Source organism: Schistocerca piceifrons, chromosome 7 (assembly GCF_021461385.2).
Source record: "Schistocerca piceifrons isolate TAMUIC-IGC-003096 chromosome 7, iqSchPice1.1, whole genome shotgun sequence".
Lineage (NCBI taxonomy): Eukaryota > Metazoa > Arthropoda > Insecta > Orthoptera > Acrididae > Schistocerca > Schistocerca piceifrons.
In genome coordinates this window covers 46912499-46935174 of record NC_060144.1, presented here as the reverse complement: position 1 = coordinate 46935174, position 22676 = coordinate 46912499, and the positions used below count along the sequence as shown (strand labels likewise).

Genomic DNA, 22676 nt, shown 5'->3' with positions numbered 1-22676 from the left:
GACTGAAAATTATACAGAAAGATATACAGACTGCACAATCAAAATAAATCTAAAATACAAACAGAAGATATGAAACTGACCACATATCCCAAAATTCTGCAGCCTTAACAGTTTTTCATGAGCAGATACGAACTTCACAGTTTAGAAAAAATTATGGAATGGTCTACTAACCCTTCAACTCAAATTTCACAACTTGACCTTCCAATAGGAGAGTGCTTACACAGAGTTTCCTGCCAAACAGGAATGTCCAGCAGTGTCACCTTATGGCCAAGTAGCTTCTAGGTCGTGGTAGAAACAAGCATATCAGTGCTTAACCTAGTGTTGAGAAACTAAGTGACTGAAAAGTGGTATGGAATATGTGGAATAGGTCAAATAGTTGAAATGGCTCTGAGCGCTATGTGACGTAACATCTGAGCTATGGGACGTAACATCTGAGGTCATCAGTCCCCTAGAACATAGAACTACTTAAACCTAACCAACCTAAGGACATCACATACATCCAGGCCCGAGGCAGGATCCGAACCTGTGACCATAGTGGAACCGAGCAACGTGGCACAGTGGTTAGACACTGGACTCGCATTCGGGAGGACGACGGTTCAATCCCGCGTCCGGCCATCCTGATTTAGGTTTTCCGTGATTTCCCTAAATCACTCCAGGCAAATGCCGGGATGGTTCCTCTGAAAGGGGACGGCTGACTTCCTTCCCCATCCTTCCCTAATCCGATGAGACCGATGACCACGCTGTCTGGTCTCCTTCGTCAACCAACCAACCATAGTGGTCACGTGGTTCCAGACTGTAGCACCTAGAACCACTTGGCCACACCAGCTGGCTATGGGGGATCATGCCCATGACACATCTTCAGTACAAGAGATAGACAGGAAGTTGGTAACAGACAGAACAAAAAATAAAGAAAATAGTGTGAAATAGGGAAGGACTTCATTATTCTCAAACTTACTTGAAAGATGAAGAGGTGTTTTTTTGTGTTCTAGTGAGCATCATGCCAGAAATCCATTACTCATACAGTTTTCTGACCCATAGAAAATTGTATTGCTGAGGAAAATTACTTTTTCTTTCCTTGTGTTTGGACACACAGGTCCTCTGTACTTTGGAAAACTGATGAGAAAACCAAAGAAAGACAAGTATTTATTCCAAACAAAACTGCACAATGTCAAAATTGTGAAATGGATGTGTTAGACTATGTTAAGTGTGTTTCCCACTAAGCATAAAGTTATCCTTAAATTAAAAATATCTTCCGAATTAAAGTATTTCCATTTGATGCTCATTATTATATACTTCCTTTCCTTTAAACACTTTTTCATCATCCTCCTGTCAATTAGGATACTTAAGATAATGATTTACCTTTTTTTTAAAATTACGTGATAAAAATGTAATAGTACTGTAGCACTGTTACACTTCTACAGTATGGCTTGCTGATGTGTTGGAAGTGTGTTCAACAGAGGAGCACAGGTCAGCTACTAGTTGTGTAGTTTGTACCCTAGTCCTGAGCCAAATTTGCAGAATTTGAACGTTGAGCAGGTAAACGTTGCAGAATTTGTGTCAGTCACTTTTCACTGCATTTAAACAAATCATTCATAATAATAAGGTTCATACAAACAAGAGGATGTTGTTTCTCCTTAGTTCATGCAGTCATACAGACCTATCTAGTGCTGTTTCACACTGCTGCAGGTTCTCCTTGCAGCACATCACTTCCACCCTTAGACAATTCTGCATGTTTCATGTCATACAGAACATGTTGGGCATTGCAGAAAGTTTCTCTTTTGCTGTATGCAGATTCACTGCTGTATTTTGCCAAAGCTCTAATATCAACAGGAAAGCTGTTCTGATTTGAGCTTACATAGTGAGGCTTCATAACCATGCACTCCCTGTCTTGTGCCATTTTAGTCCCTCTTTTCAATCTCTATACTATCTTTCATCATGTATTGATGTACTCTGCCCATCATGGGGTATGTTTTGCTGACTACAGTTGGCCACAAGTATCCTGATAAAATGGGCTACACTTCATTCAGATTAGTGCTACACTGTGTGGCATAATTTCTCCATATGGATGCTGGATACATTGCTGTGAAGAGAAAGAACAGGTGTACTGATGACACCAGGGCACTTATGCCAGGTGCTGCTAGTAAGCTTCCAGATGATGATATTCAAGGCACAACTTAACTTTTGTGAGAGCACTGCTTCTTGATAAGACTACAATTAATATGTTCAGAGACATGGTTAAGACTGGAAACATGCCAGAAAAGTTTAAGTGTTTGGAGCTATTTTGATTTGGCAGATAAAGGGTTGTGTTGTATGTTTGATATCTTCGGTGGTTGGGCCCCCACATGTTAATTTGTTTCAGGATCCACTTTTTGGCTGCAGTTCGTGAAGCCACAAATCATCAAACCCCATATTTTGGTTATTTTTATCGAAAGCATGCAATTTTTAGTTCTTTTAACTCAGTTTTTGTAGTAACAGCTATTAATAATGAGTGTGTAACATTTACCAAGGAAAATATAATGCCTGACTTGTATAAACACAGCAACTGTGAGATACAACAACTACAGGAGACAAACAGAAACGTAGCAGATCCAAAGTTAAAATGAACTGTATGTTACTGAAAGATTGTATGATGATTACAATATACAGGCCTTAAAAACTAGGACTTATAATCTGCTGTAGTCTGTAACTGCTTTTAGTGAAAGGAAGTAGTGTTGTAGATGCAATCAAGACACCACCTTTGTGAGAGAATGTACACTAGAAGGAAAAGGATTTTCCAGAACCAGTGGTATGAGTAACTGTCAACTGTACAGTACGTGAGAAGTGTGAAAAAATGTGGATATCATAATTTGCACAGGGAGTTGTTGGTATTACTATATTCTGCTCATTGTAAGTTTAATACAGAAGTAAACATTATGCTATGTGTTCCTCCTTGTTTGTCATTATTTCATTGGAGTCTCCTTCCCATGGAATCTAAATCATGCCACGTTGACTGCATTCACATATAATTATTACCGTATGTTTGCGTTGTTGTATCACAGCTGGCACATCAGCTGTGGAGTATTTAAAATGCATCTATGCTGCCACCTTCACCACTGGAACACAAGTGATGCACAGTATAGCCTACAGCTGCTGCATTAATTTACCGTGTCAGCTGGACAATAACCACTAACATCTAGCGAGCAGTATAGCTTTAGTTGCCATTTAGCACAAAACTGTATTGGTAGTGACAGATTTTTTTTCAAGAACTTCTCATAGACCTTAAGCACAACCTGTTTCTCACTTTTAACAGTTTTTAATATCTGTGTTTCACTACACAACACAAAACAGCTTCACACGCTCACATTGCACATGTGGACTAGAGGTCCACATGAACATAACTGTTGGTACAGTGATAGTAACTCTCCTATGAATTTTGAAACAAACACATTTAACACAATGATTGGCAAAAAACAGTGAATGCTTTCAGTGCTTTAGTGCATCTCATTGTATCACTCATGCTAGAATAATGACAAAATAACTGCCACATAGGTGAGGCTTATTTCAGTGCCATCACTGCTGCATCCCACTACTAGTGTGTGTGAGTGTGAGAGCACTGACTGTAGTGTCACCATGCGTGTGTACTTAAATCTACCACCAACTGTATCAGCACGGGCCAGCCCCTAGAGGCCACCTGTAGGAAGTGTGCACACGGCACGGTCTTCACCACATCGTCTACTAGCGACTGCAGGAAGCAGTGCTGACTCACTCTAACTACATTCTTTAATTTGTGTCGCTCATATCAGTAGTTCTGCATATCACTTATGTTGCCCCTTCTGTACAGTTCTTTTGTCTTGTTTTGTGTGAAATCACATAGGTCTTATTTCCATCATTGTTCAGAGATTTATGAATAAAGCCATATTTGTGTCATTTGGATCAGTTCTGTATACAACTTGGTTACTACATGATTGGGCATGGCGACACTACACTCAGCACTGTCACACTCACGTGCACTAATAGCAACATACAGCAGTCAGAATATCTGGTGTAGGTGCACTGCACCTGATGACAAATCCCTGAATGTGCTGAGCAGGTGCTTGTTTACGTTTGAACCTAACATGTACAAATTATATGTACCTATAGTACTACAAATTAATTTTAGTTTCTGAGCTGCCTTATTGAGCAAGCTATAACTTACAAACCTCATAGCTGCATGTTACAAAATGATAGCCCCTCAGCAGAGGGTGACTGATAACCAGAAAGTGCAGAAATACTCTCTCTCTCCATGATCCAACCCTTGAAATCTGATGTGTGGTTCCTATAGGCAGTAGTAATGGGGCACTTGCTTAACATGTTGACTGCCGGATACTTAGAGATGAATACTGTACAACGAGGCCAGGCACCTGCCATCAGGAATGCAGTTCTCCTACTGCTGGGGGCGGCCACATGACAGTCAATGTGTTGAGCACCAGATCACCCGGTTCCTGCAAGACATTTAGTTATAAATAGTTCTGACATAAACAGTACAGTCTGTGGTCCAAAGACAGAATCGTTTAATATCGTACTTTTATTTTGCATGTTTACAGGAGCTGCAAGAGTTTCTGGATGGTGCGAAGCATGGTGCTATCTACTTCAGCCTGGGTACCAATGTCAGGAGCAGCACATTGCCTCCGCACACAGTGCAGGCCTTCCTGGAGGCCTTCCGTGAGCTGCCACAGTGCATTGTTTGGAAATGGGAGAATGGAAGCCTTCCCTGGAAACCGGATAATGTGCTTGTAGGAAAATGGTTTCCCCAGCAGGACATTTTAGGTAAGAGCCTGAAAGCAACAGTTCTTCTGCCTCACCTGTCCTCCCTATTTGGCCCCACAATTTACATCCTTCATTGCTCAGTACAATTTTGATACTAAGAAATCAAACATTGGGCTCCCGAGATATTTCTAGGGACAGATAAGGATTATTAACACATAATAACGTCATAGTAGCAATTTACAACAGTCTGAAATTTAAAAGAAAGGAAATTTACAGTTCACCTTCCTGTGAATACAGAGATAGTTAGACACGGAACGCTACAAGACATGGGCAAAGATCAAGGGAAAGTCTACTGAGAGGTAGTTGATGGAATAGCCGTGGCATTTATCTCCAGTGATTTATGGAGATCAGTGAAAATCTGAATTGTGGTATCTAGGTGGTAATATGCAACTCTTTCTCCCCATTAAGAGCTCAGTGTCAAAACTAATGCATCTACTCACTTTCTTGGACTGGACTTGTCTGTATGATGTTGCATCCCATCTGTCCTGGATGCATTCAATAATTTGTTTGGAAACAATGTAACAAAGCATTACATCCTGTCCTGAGGTAAGCTGGCCACCAACTTACATACCTTGTTATCTTTGATACTGGCACTGGGACAGATGTGACATCAAAATTGATCCCAAACACGTTCTATCAGCGACTGATGTGAGTTATCTTAATGGTCATGAGCATACATCAGCATCATGCAGGCAGTTCATAGAGACATGTGCCATGTGTGGACAGGCATTGCCCAGTGCCCAGTTGAAAAAAACATATACATGGATACTCTGCAAGTCACATGTAAGTGCCTGGCAGAGGGTTCATTGAACCACCTTCAAAATTCTCTGTTATTCCAATCTCATATACCACGCAGAAAGAATGAACACCTATATCTTTCCGTACGAGCTCTGATTCCCCTTAATTTTATCATGTTGATCATTTCTCCCATTGTAGGTCAGTGTCAACAAAATATTTTTGCATTCGGAGGAGAAAGTTGGTGATTGGAATTTCGTGAGAAGATTCTGTCTGAACAAAAAAGCCTTTGTTTTAATTATATCCACCCCAAATCCTGTATCATTTCAATGTCACTCTCTGCCCTGCTGGCCACTGTGGCCGAGTGGTTCTAGGTGCTTCAGTCTGGAACTGCGCTGCTGCTATGGTCGCAGGTTTGAATCCTGCCTCAGGCATGGATGTGTGTGATGTCCTTAGGTTAGTTGGGTTTCAGTAGTTCTAAGTCTAGGGGACTGATGACCTCAGATGTTAAGTCCCATAGTGCGTAGAGCCATTTCAACTATTTGAACTCTCTGCCCTATTTTGTGATAATACAAAACATCTGGCCCTTCTTTGAACTTTTTCGATGTACTCAGTTAATTGTATCTGGTAAGGATCCCATACCATGCAGCAGAATTCTAAAAGAGAATGGACAAGTGTAGTGTAGGCAGTTTCCTTAGTAGATCTGTCACATTTTCTAAGTGTCCTGCCAATAAAATGCAGTCTTTGGCTAACCTTCCCCGCAACACTTTCTATGCGTTTCTTCCAATTTAAGTTGTTCGTGATTGTAATTCCTATGTATTTAGTTGAATTTATGGCCTTTAGATTAGACAGATTTATCATGTTACCGAAGTGTAATTAATTCCTTTGAGCACTCATGTGAATGACCATGATAATGTCACATGACAGGTAACACATGAGGATGCAAGATACCTGTGACTTAACATTGTGCCATCAGAGTTCCCTCAGTCAGTACCAGCAAAAACCAGGTGTTAATCCTGGTGTGCCTTCCAAAACTCTGGAAGAATGGGACATCTCCCCAGCTTACCACCTCAATTGCCATTGGTGGTCATCCACAGCAGTGCAGAACTATGAGTCTCTCATGAACACAGTATGACACCATCTATCAGTAGTCCATGCTTCCCAGTGCCAGCACCTCTACAAATGTGACCATTTGTGCTGTATTACCAACTGCAGCCTATGAATCAGATGGCAATTGCCTAGTCTTGTTGGTACTAGTGTCTTATCAATGGTGCGAGATGATGCAGAATGTTGCAGGGAGTCCATTACTTGGTCTCAGATGGCAGACCTACTTTATGGTACTCAAAGGTGATCAATCGGAACCTAGATGATGAGTACACCTGTCCTCAGATTCCCATGCAGTTCTATACTGATCCACTGTCACATCCCAATGATGCACAAATCTAGATACTGTGAGACTTAACCAGCCAGCCAATTGTAGATTTACAATGAGAATCCTTTCAAACTCTTCCAGGTGCTGATAATACTATTTCAAGAAGTATGCAGCATCTCCATTATCTCCACAGTGACCACTCAACATCTGATACTGTTCACTCCCCTTATATATCCAAACACAATATTAAACATGAACAATACTAACGTACTCTGGTGAAATTCCACTAGCCACAGAGAATTGCAGCTCTAATTATTTCCATTCACGCCAGTGGTGTGTATGTATGCCAAGTTACACTGACATCTGGCCATGCATTCTGGATGTTACTCTTTTTATTGTCAGGCTCTTGGAAATGTAAATTATCGAAATCAGAGTGATTGACAGACATATTTTAGGTAGTAGACAAACAAATGGTCTTTGTAAAAATTGATGATATCAGGAAAGCTATATACAAGTTACCAGAAGTAAAAAAATAAATGTATGAGTTTTCAGAACTCTGTTCTGTGCAAAGGCAAGGCAGAAAGACAGCAGGTGTAAATAAAATATTTGCTCTGTGTACAGTTTGTACAGGACAAATAGATTCTTCATGCTGATGCTGCCAGTAATGTAGAAAATAGATGTAAGTCAAAAAACACTGAACAACATTCACTTGTTTCAGGTTAATATCCTTCCTCACTGCCTACAGTATCAATGTAAAGACAACAATTATGGGTTAAGTTGCCACTTTTGACCATCGATGTTCATCTAGTATGTTGAAAAACAGTGTAGGGAGTAAAATAAAATTTCTGGAGAGGGGATCAGACCACTTTGGATGACACAGCCTTTCTTACTGAAAATTGAATATTATGACCCATCCATGAAGCACAGAATATGCTAACAATAAATGAAGCTAAAATGAAAGTGATGTAGAATAGTAGAACCTATATGTAGTATGAAACTGTTGATGAAAAGGCATTTATATCAGGGGAAATATCTGATGATGACACCTCTTGAGTTAGTAAAGGCATATGATAGTGTCCCAGAGAAAAGATATGAGAAACCTTGGAGAGAAAGGGAGGTGGAGAACAAACAACTGAAATTCTTCAAGCAATGTACAACAAAGCATCAGTTGTGTTCATCCCAAAGATGGAAGAACAGATTGGTTATGAATGTTAGATGGCTGAGAAATTATGGCTGAAACTGAGGAAGAGATAAAATAAGCTTATAGAAGAAGGGAAATTAAGTTGTTGCTATTTTCTGGCATTATTATATTGTGTGGAACTAACAGTAAGGATGTACAAGAACAGCTGGACATATTAAATGAAAAAATTGAGAAATATGAAGTTTGAGGGTAAGATGGGAATCTAGAGCATGATGAATCAACTCAGTCAACACCAACATATGAAAAAGAAGTGTGCAATGGAACAAAACAAACATAGAAACATAGAAAAATCATGGAAAGAAAGGAGTGACTGGAGAAGTACCATAAATGTCCCAAATTGGCCTGATGCTGGATAAAGGAAAAACAGAGATGATGGCAATGATAATTGAGATGTATTTTTCTACAGCATTTGCTCCCTGTAACAGGGTCCACTATCTGAGCAACCCCACCCAAGATTTAGGAATTATTTGTATTTTAAGTCTAAGTTCGAATGACACCCATCCTATTACTGCAAACATCACATACACCATGGGAAGGAGTTATGATTGATTGATTTTTATCTGGTCCTGCAAAATTAGATTGTATTGTAATGTAGGAAAAGTCAATGAATACAATATTATATGGCCAAAAATAGAAGAAAAATAAACAGTACTGCAAAAAATATAAATGCAAGATAAACAATATTATTAATTACATATAGTCCATCATAAATAATTCTTGAAGCCTAAAAATTATTTTAAATTGTATACAGTGTTGTTTATGAGGAACTGTTCCAGGTTTCTCTTGAATACATGAGGACTGTCAATGTCCTCTTTTTATGTTCTGTGGGAACACATTGTAAATTCTTATTTGAGACGAGTACTCCTTTGTTACAATTGTGAATATTACAGTTAGTTCAGAAAAGATCTTTGTTCTTGTTTACAAATGCCATCAGTGAGTAGATACACTAACTTGTGAGTGTCAGTATCCCAACTGTCTTGAATAGGTGTCTACAGGGTGCCTGATTTGAAATGCCGTCTATCAGCCTCACAGCTCATCTTTGTATTTTGAAAACTTTTTCCGCTTTTGCAGAATTCCCCCAGAATATTATACCATATGAGATCAGAGAGTGCAAATATACAAAATGTGACAAAATTATTGTTTCCCTGTAAACACAGGGCAAAATAGCTATTAGTGCAACAAATGCTGAGCTTAGTTTCTTGAGCAGGTAATTAATATGTTCAGTCCATATTAATTTGTTATCCATTTCTGTTCCTAGAAATCTTATATGTGAAGTTTCATTTATTTTCTGTCCATGGATATCAATTTCAAAGGCTTGAAGCTTGTTATTTGGTGTCTGAAACTGTATTAAATTATTAATAACTTGAATATGCCATATTAATGTTCCACAGTGATATTTATTAGTACATTATGAACTGGCTTTCTGCTTTTTAGGCCACTGTCAGGTAACTTAATATTGAACAAATAGTCCTCAAAATTTTTAGCGATAATGCATAGCTGTACAAAGGAATGCTGTACAAAGATATGTGACATTTTATGACTATATCGATAAACAAATAAATCTTACATTACAGTATATTCATACATTAAAACTATGTCAGTGTATAAAAAAGAAATGTTCTACAAATGAGTAATGGCACAGGCTACTATGTAATATGGACAAATTTGTGAATGTGATGAACCGACCAAAAAAGGGAGGGGAAGAAAGACTTCTATGGAATATGGGTGTGGAGCATTTATAACATGCTTATTAGCTAATGTTGAGTGGGATAATAACTGGCTGCTACTTTAATAAGGTTGAGTAGTGGAACTTTGTTTGGTTATTAAGGACCAGGTCAGGATTCTGTAATCAGTGTTTATTAATGGCCAGAATTTCAAGTACTGTTAGTTTTCTCCATTTAGTTTATTTATGGAGGATGTCACATTTCACATCATATGAATGACATTCATTCAGAGCATGTTCAGCAAAGGTGGTATCTTTCTTTCTCAGTCTCCAACTCATTTCATGCCCAGTCAGTCTAGTGGTTATAACCCTACCTGATTAATCTACATATAATTTTCCACACAGATTGTGGGAATCTATAAATCCCACTCTGTTCTAAAGGAGGAATTTGAGATTTACTATTGAACAGAAGGTGGGAAACAGTATGCCTAGTGTAAAATGCTGGAGTACATTTCCTGAACTTTAGATACCTGGCAAGACCTGTGGGCAAGACCTGTGAAGTTCTACCCACGTATAGCATCGGGGCCCATTTGCTATCAGTATGGTTTTGTGCTGTCTAAGGTGGATACAGGAGAGCTGTTATCCTTGTGTCTTTTCCTTTTGCTGAGTATATTGTCAGTCAGTGTAGGACCATAACTATTACTGTGTGCTACTCCTTTAATTATTTTCAACTCATTTTCAAAATCTGCTTTGGTTTGGACTAGAGATAGCAGGCACGGCATCCATGGAGTGGAATGCTGCATGTTTGTGTGTTATTGGATGCTGGGAACTGTCTTGTATTACTGTGTCTGTTGAGGTTACTTTCCTGTACATCTCCAATAAATGTTATTGGTTACTGGTGTCAGTGGCGAGGTCTAAAAAGTTGGTGGAGACTCTTCATCAACCAGATTTTGAAAATGAATTGAAAATAATTAAAGAAATAGCATTCAGTGATGATTATAGTCATACAATGATTGAGAATCAGAGTGTAATTTATAGAATTGCACACAATCTGTGTGGAAAATTATATGTAGGTCAAACAGGAATTCTGAGGCTGCCCGTTTCAGACTGTTGTCATGTGTCCCTTCTTCTGATATTTTATCCCTCTTTGTTTCCAATTTTGTGATTGCTTTTTGTTTTGTTATTTGACCTGTTAGTTTGCTGTGCATAATGCATGTTTTCTTGCCCTTCCTGACGACACAGTTCAATATTTTGCAATATCTCTTTAATATATTTTCACTGCTTTCTGTGTTCTATTCCTCTGTCCTTGGTAAAGTTCCTTTTTCTGGCACATGATATTCTAATCCCAGATGTTATCAATTCTTTCACCTACTTACATTTGATTTAGTTTTTATTTGTCTTCAGGGGAAGCTGGCCTCAAAGTGTTGGGGGAAAAGGTATAAAATGAGTTAAATTTCTCGTCCTATTCTCTTCATGGTATACTTCTTCCCATAGTTGCTGTTGTAGACTATTTCTAAACATATTGGTGGAGTCATCATTTATTATTCTGACATACCCAATTTGGATTTGTATATTAACTGTTTTCTGTTGCTGTGTTTAAGGATTGCCATTTGACCATCATAATCAAATAGGCTATTTACTACAGCCTGTATTTTTACATCACAATACTGTGTGGAGTCCAGGAAAGCAATGTCGATCGTATTCTTGCTGCAGTCATCTACCCTTGATGGGAATGAGATCTTTGGGTGTAAGTTTAAGCAAGACATCAATGCTTGTATTTGACTCTGGTTACTATTTGTTAAGAGAGAGTCAATGTTAAAATAACTACGTGGAATATTTTTACTGTTGCTCTTGTAAAGTTTTATAAAGATAGTTTCTGACTGAGCAACAAAACGATATTATCTACTGGTGCTCTGTAGATAGTTATAACTATGATGGACTGCTTTTCTAATTCTAGTTCGACTGCACAGGATTCAAAATCTTGTTCAATGCAATACTGACTTACATCTACAACCTGGGACCTAAAAGTGTTGTAAATAAAAATTTCCACACATCCTACACTACTTAGATGGAATTTTGTAATCTTCTAAGTGTATTTGCTCAATTTCACAGCTTTTAGGTGATGATCTGATAAGTACAGTATGTCAACTTTGTTTCATCTAAACTTGTTGTATCTTGAATTGAAAGCAGCATCTCTTCCTTTTTGTTTAGCATATTTCTTATACCCTATGGAATGTTGTTGTGGTCTTCAGTCCAGAGACTGGTTTGATGGAGCTCTCCATACTACTCTATCCTGTGCAAGCTTCTTCATCTCCAAGTAACAACTGCAACCTACATCCTTCTTCTAGTCAAGTTGTGCCACAAACTCCTCTTCTCCCCAATTATGTTCAGTACCTCCTCATTAGTTATGTGGTCTACCCATCTAATCTTCAGCATTCTTCTGTAGCACCACATTTCAAAAGCTGCTGCTCTCTTCTTGTCTAAACTATTTATCACCAGGTTTCACTTCCATACATGGTTACACTCCATACAAATACTTTCTGACACTCAAATCTATACTCGATGTTAACAAATTTCTCTTCTTCAGAAATGTTTTCCTTGCCATTGCCAGCGTACATTTTATATCCTCTCTACTTTGACCATCATCAGTTATTTAGCTCCCCAAATACCAAAACTCACATTTTATACCCTCTCTACTTTGATCATCATCAGTTATTTTGCTCCCCAAATAGCAAAACTCATCTACTACTTTAAATGCTTCATTTCCTGATCTAATTCCCTCAGGATCACCTGATTTAATGCGACTACATTCCATTGTCTTCATTTTGATTTTGTTGATTTTCATCTTACATCCTCCATTAAAGACACTGCCCATTCTGTTCAACTGTTCTTCCACGTCCATCTCTGTCTCTGATAGAATTACAAAGTCATCGGCAAACCTCAAAGTTTTTATGCCTTCTCCATGGATTTTAATCTCTACTCCAAATTTTTCTTTTGTTTCCTTTATTCCTTGCTCAATATGCATATTGAATAACATTAGGGATAGGTTACAACTGTGTCTCACTCCCTTCTCAACCACTGGTTCCCTTTCATGCCCCTCGACTCATATAACTGCCATCTGGTTTCTGTACAAATCGTAAATAGCCTTCCGCTCCTTGTATTTTACCCCTGCCACGTTCAGAATTTGAAAAAGAGTATTCCCATCAACAATGTCAAAAGCTTTCTCTAAGGCTCCAAATACTATAAACATAGGTTTTCCTTTCCTTAATCTATCTTCTAAGGTAAGTAGGTTTAGTATTGCCTCACATGTTCCAACATTTCTATAGAATCCAAACTGATCTTCCCCAAGGTCAGCTTCTACCAGTTTTTCCATTCATCTGTAAAGAAATCGTGTTAGTATTTTGCAGCTGTGACTTATTAAACTGATATTTTGGTAATTTTCACACCTGTCAACATCTGCTTTCTTTAGGATTGAAATTATTATATTCTTCTTGAAGTCTGAGGCTATTTCACCTGTCTCATACATGTTGCTCACCAGATGGTAGAGTTTTATCGGGTTTGACTCTTCCAAGGCTATCAGTAGCTCTAATGGGATGTTGTCTACTCCCTGGATCTTGTTTTGACAGGTTTTTCAGTGCTCTGCCTCATTCTTCACGCAGTATCATATCTCCCATTTCATCTTCATCTACGTCCTCTTCCATTTCTGTAATATTGCCCTCAAGTACATCGCCCTTGTATACACACTCTATATACACTCTCCACCTTTCTGCGTTCCCTTCTTTGCTTAGGAATGGTTTTCCATCTGAGCTCTTGATTTTCATACAGGGAGTTCTCTTTTCTCCAAAGGTCTCTTTAATTTTCCTGTAGGCAGTATCTAACTTACCCCTAGTAATATTTGCCTCTACATCCTTACATTTGCCCTCTAGCCATCCCTGCCTATCCATTTTGCACTTCCTGCCGATCTCATTTTTGAGACGTTCGTACTTCTTTTTGCCTGCTTCATTTGCTGCATTTTTATATTTTCTCCTATCATCAATTAAATTCAATACCTCTTCCATTACCCAAGGATTTCTGCTAGCCCTTGTCTTTTTACCTACTTGATCTTTTGCTGCCTTCAGTGTTTCATCTTTCAGAGCTTCCCATTCTTCTTCTACTGTATTTCTTTCTCCCATTCTTGTCAAATGTTCCCTAATGCTCTTTCCGAAACTCTCTACAACCTCTGGTACTTCCAATTTATCCAGGCACCATCTCCTTTAATTCCCACCTTTTTGTAGTTTCTTCAGTTTTAATCTACAGTTCGTAACCAATAGATTGTGGTCATAGTCCAAATCTGCCCCTGGAAATGTCTTACAATTTAAAACCTTGTTCCTAAATCTCTGTCTTACCATTATAGAATCTATCTGAAACCTTGCATGGTCTCCAGGCCTCTTCCATGTATACAACCTTCCTCCATGATTTTTAAACCAAGTGTGAGCTATGATTAAGGCATGCTCGATGCAAAATTCTACCAGGCAGCTTCCTTTTTCATTCCTTACCCCCATTCCATTTTCACCTACTACTTTTCCTTCTCTTCCTTTTCCTATTGTTGAATTCCAGTCCCCCATCACTATTAAATTTTCATCTGCGTTCACTATCTGAATAATTTCATTTATCTCATCATACATTTCTTCAATCTTTGTCATCTGCAGAGCTATTTTGCATATAAACTTGTATTACTATCTTGACTACAATAATTCCACTGCGTTCATAGTAGCTTACCCATGCTCCTATTTTTTTATTCATTTTTAAACCTACTCCTGCATAACCTCTATTTGATTTTGTATTTATAACCCTGTATTCACATGACCAGAAGTCTTGTCCCTCCTGCCACCGAACTTCACTAATTCCCACTATATCTAACTTTAACCTATCCATTTACCTTTTTAAATTTTCTAACGTACCTATCCGATTAAGGGATCTGACATTCCATGCTCCAATCTGTAGAACACCAGTTTTGTTTCTCCTGATAATTGTACTTACGGTATGGCTATTGGTATTGCAGAGGCACACAAGGCTCCCCACCGACAGCAAGGTCCATGGTTCATGGGGGAGGTCTAATGGAATATTTTTAAGCAATAATGATTATCAGAGTCTTTGCTGCTACCTTTGGTATCTGCAAGATTATTATCATCGAGAACCACTTTTACATTGTGTCTTTACTTTTCTTTTATCCTAGAAAATATCCACAGTGAATGTTAGAAAGTATCTGATTTGGGTGGATGCTGTCTTCCTTGTCTGTAATACTATTGGTGATAATATCTGTAAACTTTTTCCCTGCTCTATTTAAATGCAAGCCATTGTAAGTGTTATGATGCTAGCTTATCGGTATTACATGTTTCATTTCAGTGTGTGACTGGTCTGGTTTCCACAAAGTTCCACTGAGCTCCTCATTGACACATTTCATGGAATGTTTCATATCTGGCCTATCAAAACACTGGAAGAGTCAAACTGTCTTCACATTGGTGTGTGTTTTTCTCCAAGCAATGTTAGATATATCTCTTTCAACTCTTTATTTGTGGTTGGGACCTGAACTATTCCCAGCACCACCTATTATTATTATTATTATTATTATTATTATTATTATTATATGGTCTTGTATATCAAGATCCTTCCCTAAGGAGCATATATCATTTGTAACATAACTGAGTCCAGCGGCATTTGGCTTGATTAAGCCAGTAACTTGATAGTTTTTACCTGGGGGTTCTTGTAATAATTGTGAAATGCCTCTACCATGACTCCTGCCAAGTACAAGGGCCTTTTTGGTTGTATTGACATTCCTTTCACTTTTTTGAAAAATTTATCAGGCTGCATCAGATCATTCTGAATGTTAGTTTCAGGACTGATGACCTCAGATGTTAATTCCCATAGTATTTGGAGCCATTTGTTACTTTCATTTTGTAAATTAAATTTTATTTCTAAACCATAAATTGGGAATCAATCTGTGGTTTGTCTAACTGGGCATGGGAAATTGCATAAAACATACTCAAGATGGCTGGTACAACGGCTTTGTAATGTTAAATAATATGGTGCATGGACTTGATATCAATCTGGCTCAGTTTCCGTTTCTTGCAAGGTAATGTGTTACGGTATAATAATTTCTTGATAGAAGAATTTTGACTTCTAAATAGTGAATAATAAGATTACTAAGTACTGGAGCAGAAAACAGAATCTGTTAGAAGTTAGTTAGTTAGTTAGTCAGTCAGTCAATTGGTCAGTCAGAGCTTGATTAAATTTCAAAATGGTGCAACGATTGACAACTTGCTTTGAATTTTCAGACATGTAGAACTGCACTTCACAAAATGAAAAGAAAAAAAGAAAAAAAAAAGGTTGTTTCCTATGACTGTAGCATCAATGAGTCACAGTTGGAATTGGTCAACTCATAATACGTGAGTATAAACTTCGGAGTGACAACAAATGCGATGATCATAGAGGCTGTCATGGGTAAAGTAGGTGGTAGACTTTAGTTTATTGATAGGATACTATACCCAGTCTACAAAGGAGAATGCTTACAAATCACTCAGGCAACTCACCCTACAATGTTTCTCATGTGTATGGAACCTGCACCAAGTAGGACTAACAGAGGATATTGAACATAAACAGAGAAGGGCAACAATAATGGTCACACCTTTGGTTGATCCACAGGAGAGTGTCACAGAGATGCTAAAAACCATAAGTGCCAGACTCTTGAAGATAGACAAAAACTACCCCTAGAAAGCCTACTTAGAGTTTCAAGAACTGATTTCAAATGATGACTCGTAGAATATACTGCAACTGTTCTCTGTATTGCTCCCATAGGGATTGTGAGAACAAGAGTAGATTTATTACAGCTTGCACTTCATATGTGAATGAATGAAATGGCAGAAAACTAATAACAGAGACAAAGGGATATACAGTTGGCGATGCACTACACAGTGCAATGGTAAAGACAACAGAGAGGCAGTTTTGACATTTTGAAAGATAATGGAAGTAAGATTTAAGAAAAATCAAGACATGTTCATAGGATTTCTCGACCTGAAAAAAGTATTTGACAATGTAAAATTGTGCAAGATGTTGGAAATCCTGAGAAAAATACAAATAAGCTATAGTTAAATACAGGTAACATACTATATGTACAAGTGTCAAGAGGGAACAAAGGAAGACCAATAACAAAGTACTCTGATTAAAAAGAGTATAAGACAAGGAGGAAGTCTTTTGCCCCTACTGTTCAATCTACACATCGAAGAAGTAATGATTGAAATAAAAGAAAGTTTCAAGAGCGGGACTTAAGTTTAGCATAAATCAATTTCAACAATGAGATTTGGTGATGACATTGATGTCCTCAGTGAAGTAAAGAATTGCAGGATCTGTCGAGGGGAACAAACAACCTAATCAGTACTGATTATGGACTAAGGCCAAACAGAAGAAAGACAAAAGTAATGAGGAGTAATAGAAATGATATTAGTGATAAACTTAATGTCAGAGCTGGAGACCAGAAAGAAGATGAAGGAATCATGGTACCTTGGAAGCAAAATAACATGATTCAAATGAAGCAAGAGGACATAAAAGCAGTCTATCAAATGCAAAGATGATGTTCCTGGTCAAAGAGAAGTCTAGTACCAAACACTGGTCTTAATATGAGGAAGAAATTTCTAAGACTACATGTTTGGAGCACAGAACTGTATGATAATAAATCATGGATTGTGGGAAAACTGGAAAAGAAGAAAACTGAAGCATTTGCTATGTGACACCATTGAAGGATGTGGAAAATTAGGTGGACTGGTAAGACATGAGGTAGTTCTCTGCAAAATCAATGGGATGAAGAATGCATGACAAGCACTGACATGAAAAAAAGGAGGGGATAATGTGACACGTTAAGACACAAGAGAATAACTTCCATAGAGGGAACTGACAAGGGTAAAAACTGTGGGGAAGACATTGGAATACAGCCAACAAGTAACTGAGTACATACAGTGCAAATACTACCGTGGGATGAAAAGGTTAGCATGAGATGAATTCACAGCAGGCCACATCAAACCACTCAGAAGATTGATGAATTTTGGAAAAGTTCATTAGAAGAAGTGAAAGGATTTAGGGATATGAGAAGGAAGATACACAAGATTTCCAAAGACAGAAGACATCAAAAGCAAAAAAGCAAAGTTTCCTTCAGCATTGCAGCATTTCTTCCATGACATACTCACGTGTACAGAGAACTAAGGACAAGTAAAGCAATGCAGAAGGTGCATATCATGTGCTGCAGTTACAGCAAAATCAGTGGGGCGACTTGATGTACGGAACCTGCTGACTGAAGTGGATTCCACAAGGAATTGTATCTAAGAACAGGTATCATGGATGCAGCAAAGCTTTCAGCTGTCACATGATGCTATAATCCTGCCATTTCCCTGAAGGGAGTAATATCGATTTTTGGGAAAATGCATTTTTCAAATATTTTGGGTCTCATGTTTAAAACTATGTATCAAATATTGACATGGAATGCATAGAAGTATTTTAAATTATTTCTTAAACATTGTGATATACAATGATCCACACCGTGTTTATGAGAGACAAGAAGTGCCTGACATAGCTTGCCTTGCCATAGATATAATTAAGCACAAGAGACTTATCTTTTCTGTTGGCTAAACTACAAGACTATTGACAATCAGTTTTGTGCCATTTGATTTGTTTCCTTTGTGTGTAAATCCATGCGCTTGTTGTGAAAGTCATATTTAGTGAAGTCACTGAATTTTCTTCCCTTCAGCATGCCAAGACCTAGTCTGAAGGTATTTAAAAACTTTGAACATTGGTACGAGAAACTAAACAGCACTCAGAATTTGTCTGATTCACTGTCAGCTTTCTTATTGGATGTCCATAGCATGTGAATTCTACAGTGGTAGTGATATATTGAGTGATGCTGCTGCCATTACACCAAAAGTACTTCAGAATGAAAACTAGCTGGAATTGAAGAACAATATAAAAAACTAAATGCTGGAACTACAGAGTGTGAGATAATTAATGTGTCTTTATCATCAGATGTTTTGGAGAATAACGTGTGCTGCAAACAATGTGGAAAATGTGGTGCTTCACTGAAAACAAACACACATGTAGAACTTGCTTTTGAATTGGAGTTTATGTGCAATTATTGCTAACACAGTATTATTTTTTTTTTTCAGTTTCTCATACATTACTGCAGATGCAGGTAAACTATATGATGTAAACATTAGACTGATTTATGGATTATGATCTATAGGTAAGAGCATGGCTGCAGGTGCTGTTATGTAGTGTGATGAAACTCCCTGTGCATCACCCTCAAAATTTTACAAACACATCATTGCAATAGGTTCTGCTGTTGAAGATGTGAAAGCTGCTGTTGCTGAAGCTGTTGTTGAAAATAATAATGGGGACTTATCCATAGTTTTTTATGTGAGCTGACAGAATACAGGCCATACATCTCTGAATGGTGCTATAACAAATACAAAGTGGACACTGGCAAGCTAGCAGATATGGCAATACTTTCCAAGGATTGCATAATGAAGGATAAAATGAAAACTAAACATAAAGAAGAGTGCATAGCAAAATATTATGGTTCTAGTGGGGTATTGAAGTTGCTGGTGTAGTAAGTATTTATCAACACTCAGAAAAGTTGTACAACATTACATACATAAATTATCTTGGAGATCGTGACTCAAAGGCATTCAGAGAAACTAATGTCCTATGGGAACAGTGTGAACATTAGGACAAGGCTTTGATTGCTCAAGGCTAGTAGACACTGTTGTACATCCTACTCAGAAGTTCTATGGTCTAGCAATCAGACAGAATTAATGAGCAGAACAGTCTTTTGACACAGCTTCAAGCAATGAGAATCTCCAACATGAGTTATTCCCAAAAGGAGCAGATAGTTGGTGCAAGTATAGTAGAGGCAAGGTAACTAAATAACAATATAATCACCCTCATCATTTGCCACATGCCATAATGGATGAAATAAAACTGATATTCTGAACCTTGCAGATATTAATCAACTAAAGAAATACATTCACAGCCGGACTCAAAAGACAAATGAATGTGTTAACCATGTGATATAAAACAGACAACATAAAGTTGTCAGGGCAGGATAACAAAGTGTGTAGTTTTGCAGAAGATGGGGCTCTGCATAGGATTGTGAACTTCAGCACCTGTGCTTTATTGGACAAGGAATAGATCAGGTCTTCAGATAATGCAGTAAAAATGTATTCAGAGATGCTAGACTATATGTATAATAGATTAAATTTTCAGGAGGTTTTCCTTAAAGCCCTCTAACATATCTAAACTGAAAGATTTGTGAAATTATTTTGGATTAAGGGATTTGTAGCTTTACTTTTGGCTCAACTTAACATTGTAAACATAGAGCATAGGGAAAAAATTGAAAAGCTACATGTTTATCATTAGACAGGAAATTTAGCTCAATTTCTCTCAAATATACATCTAGTTGCTTAACCATTGTGCCACCTCACATGCTTGTTATCATTAGTGTCTATCAAATGCAGATGTGTACATTACATTCATTACTAGATGAGACATTGAGTGTCCAGGTGTCGCTAAAAATTGCACCGCCGTAAGGGGCCTGCAGTTTTTTTTTTTTTTGAGAGTTTGTGCCTGGTGCACATGGAGCTCTGAGATATTGCTGCCCATTCTTCCTTCCCTGGCTGCATTTCCTTCACCATGCCCCTCACTCCCTATCCTCACTCCTTCTCCACTGCCCCTCCTTCCTCTCTGATTTATGTGGACATGGCTATTCTCCAGGTACTGTGTACTGTTTGCAATTTTGTTCCACCTGCCTGTTCTCTTTCATCCATTTTGGCGTTCAGGTCCCCAATTGGGGTTTGACGTCCACTTAAAAATTTTCTGTTTTTATTGTGAGCCATCTGGGGAAGAACTTTCTCCCTAGCATGTACCACCTACAACTTGGATTTCTCACCCCCTCTTCCTTCCCCACTGTAGCACCTCTCCACCCCACTAGGTCACCAGCATGCGTAGCCAGTCCATGTGGTGGAGCTGGAGCTGTTATTTACTCGTCTAGCTGAGCCCCCTGACAACATAGGGATCACACTACTGATGCCTGAGCTTTCCCTCCCCATGTATGCCAATGAGTGGTTGCTTGTCTTCATGGAGCATTGGAATCCTGGCCTTGCTGTTTCTGGGTGGTGCCCATGGGGCATGGGGAGAGCCCCTGATCAGAGTGGGTGTTATCAGGGCAGATGCTTGTGCATGTAGCATATCAAGCTTCCCTGGCTACACCTTGGGAGAAGGGCCAGGCTCACTGTTTTGAGATGAAATACTACCTCATCTGTACTAGGATGGACGGGGACACATTCACCACCACAAAGTCATTGTTTTTTGGGGGAGAATCTCAAGGAAAAGTTTGGTGAAGTGAAGACTCTCAGTAAGGTGCGGTGAGGCTCCCTGTTGATCAGAGCTGCTTCTGCTCCCCAATCTGCAGCTCTTCATGCTTGTGATCATCTTGGCAATGTCCCAGTGTCTATTATGCCTCACCAGTCTCTGAATATGGTCCAAGGTGTTATTTTTCATAGGGACCTCACCCTGTAAACTGATAAGGAACTCCAAGTTAATCTGGAGTGATGCGGCATTCATTTTCTTTGACATGTGCAGAAGGGTCATAAAGACAACCGCACAAATATTGAAGCCTTCCTTCTAGCATTTGAGGGAGGTGCCCTCCCAGAGAAGGTCAAGGTTATGTGCTACAGATGTGACATCAAGCCACATGTTCCACCACCCATGAGGTGATATCAGTGCTTGTGTTTTGGGAATATGTCTCCCCACTGTACGGCGGACACTGTGTGGTGACTGAAAACACCTGCCCCATCATGGAAGCCCCTGTGTTCCACCACCTGTGTGTGGTAATTATCATGACCACTATTCTCCTTACTTACCAGATTGCCCAGCTTACAACAGAGAAAAGAAGACCAAAGAGTACAAGCAAGTCCATGGATTGCCTATCTTATGCTGATGCTTGCCAAAAATATGACCAACTCCATCCAGTGTCACTTTCTGCAACTTTTACCTCTGTTACATTTTTCCCCCTCCTACCTCTTCATTCCCCAGCCCCATTCCCTCTCCTGCAGTTCCCGTGCCCTCCCCAACAGAAGCCACTCCCCCTCCCTGTCCAAAGAAATGCCACCATTGTTCAGCACCTACTGGTGATGGGGCTGTCCCCAGGACACCTTCCCATGGGATTGCTCAGACCGGAAGCCTACTACTACAACTAGACCATGAGATGCATCATCAGTATGCCCCAAGGCCACCCGTTCTCCTTTCCCTTTTGTTTCTGGATCTTGCAGAAGCCTGTTCTCCCTCTGTGTCCTCCCTGCTCCACCTCCAAAGAGAAGCAGAAGAAACTAAAGTCCCAAGATGAGGCCCTCCTCCAGTGTTTCCAGAGGTGCCATCTCCCCCATCGCAACTTGAGTCTGACATCTTATTTATGGATGTCACCCCATCCGTATCGGTGATGACCACTGACCAAGTGACATGATGTCCCCTTGGCTTCTATATGTCTAATCTGGACTCTCGCCACACAATGCTCCAGTGGAACTGCAATAGATATTATTGTCACCTATTGGAAATACAACAATTTGGTTTATATTATTCTGCATTCTGTCTTGTTCTTTAAGAAATGCACTTCTGTGATCACCACTCGCCAACATTTTGTGGTTATGAGGCATTCTGCCAGAATTGTGCCAGCCCTGGGATAGCATCTGTAGTGGTCTGCTCTTTGTACCAGCCTGGAAGCAATAGTGGTTAGAGTGCAAATGACCCCAGCAGTCACTGTTTGCAATGTCTAACTGAACTGTCTGTTTCAGAATAATAATATATAAAAAACAAAGATGCTGTAACTTACCAAACGAAAGCGTTGG

General features: G+C 38.9%; 1 protein-coding gene across 2 annotated transcripts in view; it reads left to right on the top strand.

Annotated features, from left to right (window-relative positions):
- Nucleotides 1-22676, top strand: part of LOC124804803 (UDP-glucosyltransferase 2-like) — a 126321-nt gene that overhangs the window by 84257 nt on the left and 19388 nt on the right. For both annotated transcript variants that reach the window (XM_047265140.1, XM_047265141.1), the window contains one exon: nt 4563-4785. In XM_047265140.1, the coding sequence (XP_047121096.1) occupies nt 4563-4785 (223 nt within the window). The remainder of the gene's footprint in view (nt 1-4562; nt 4786-22676) is intronic.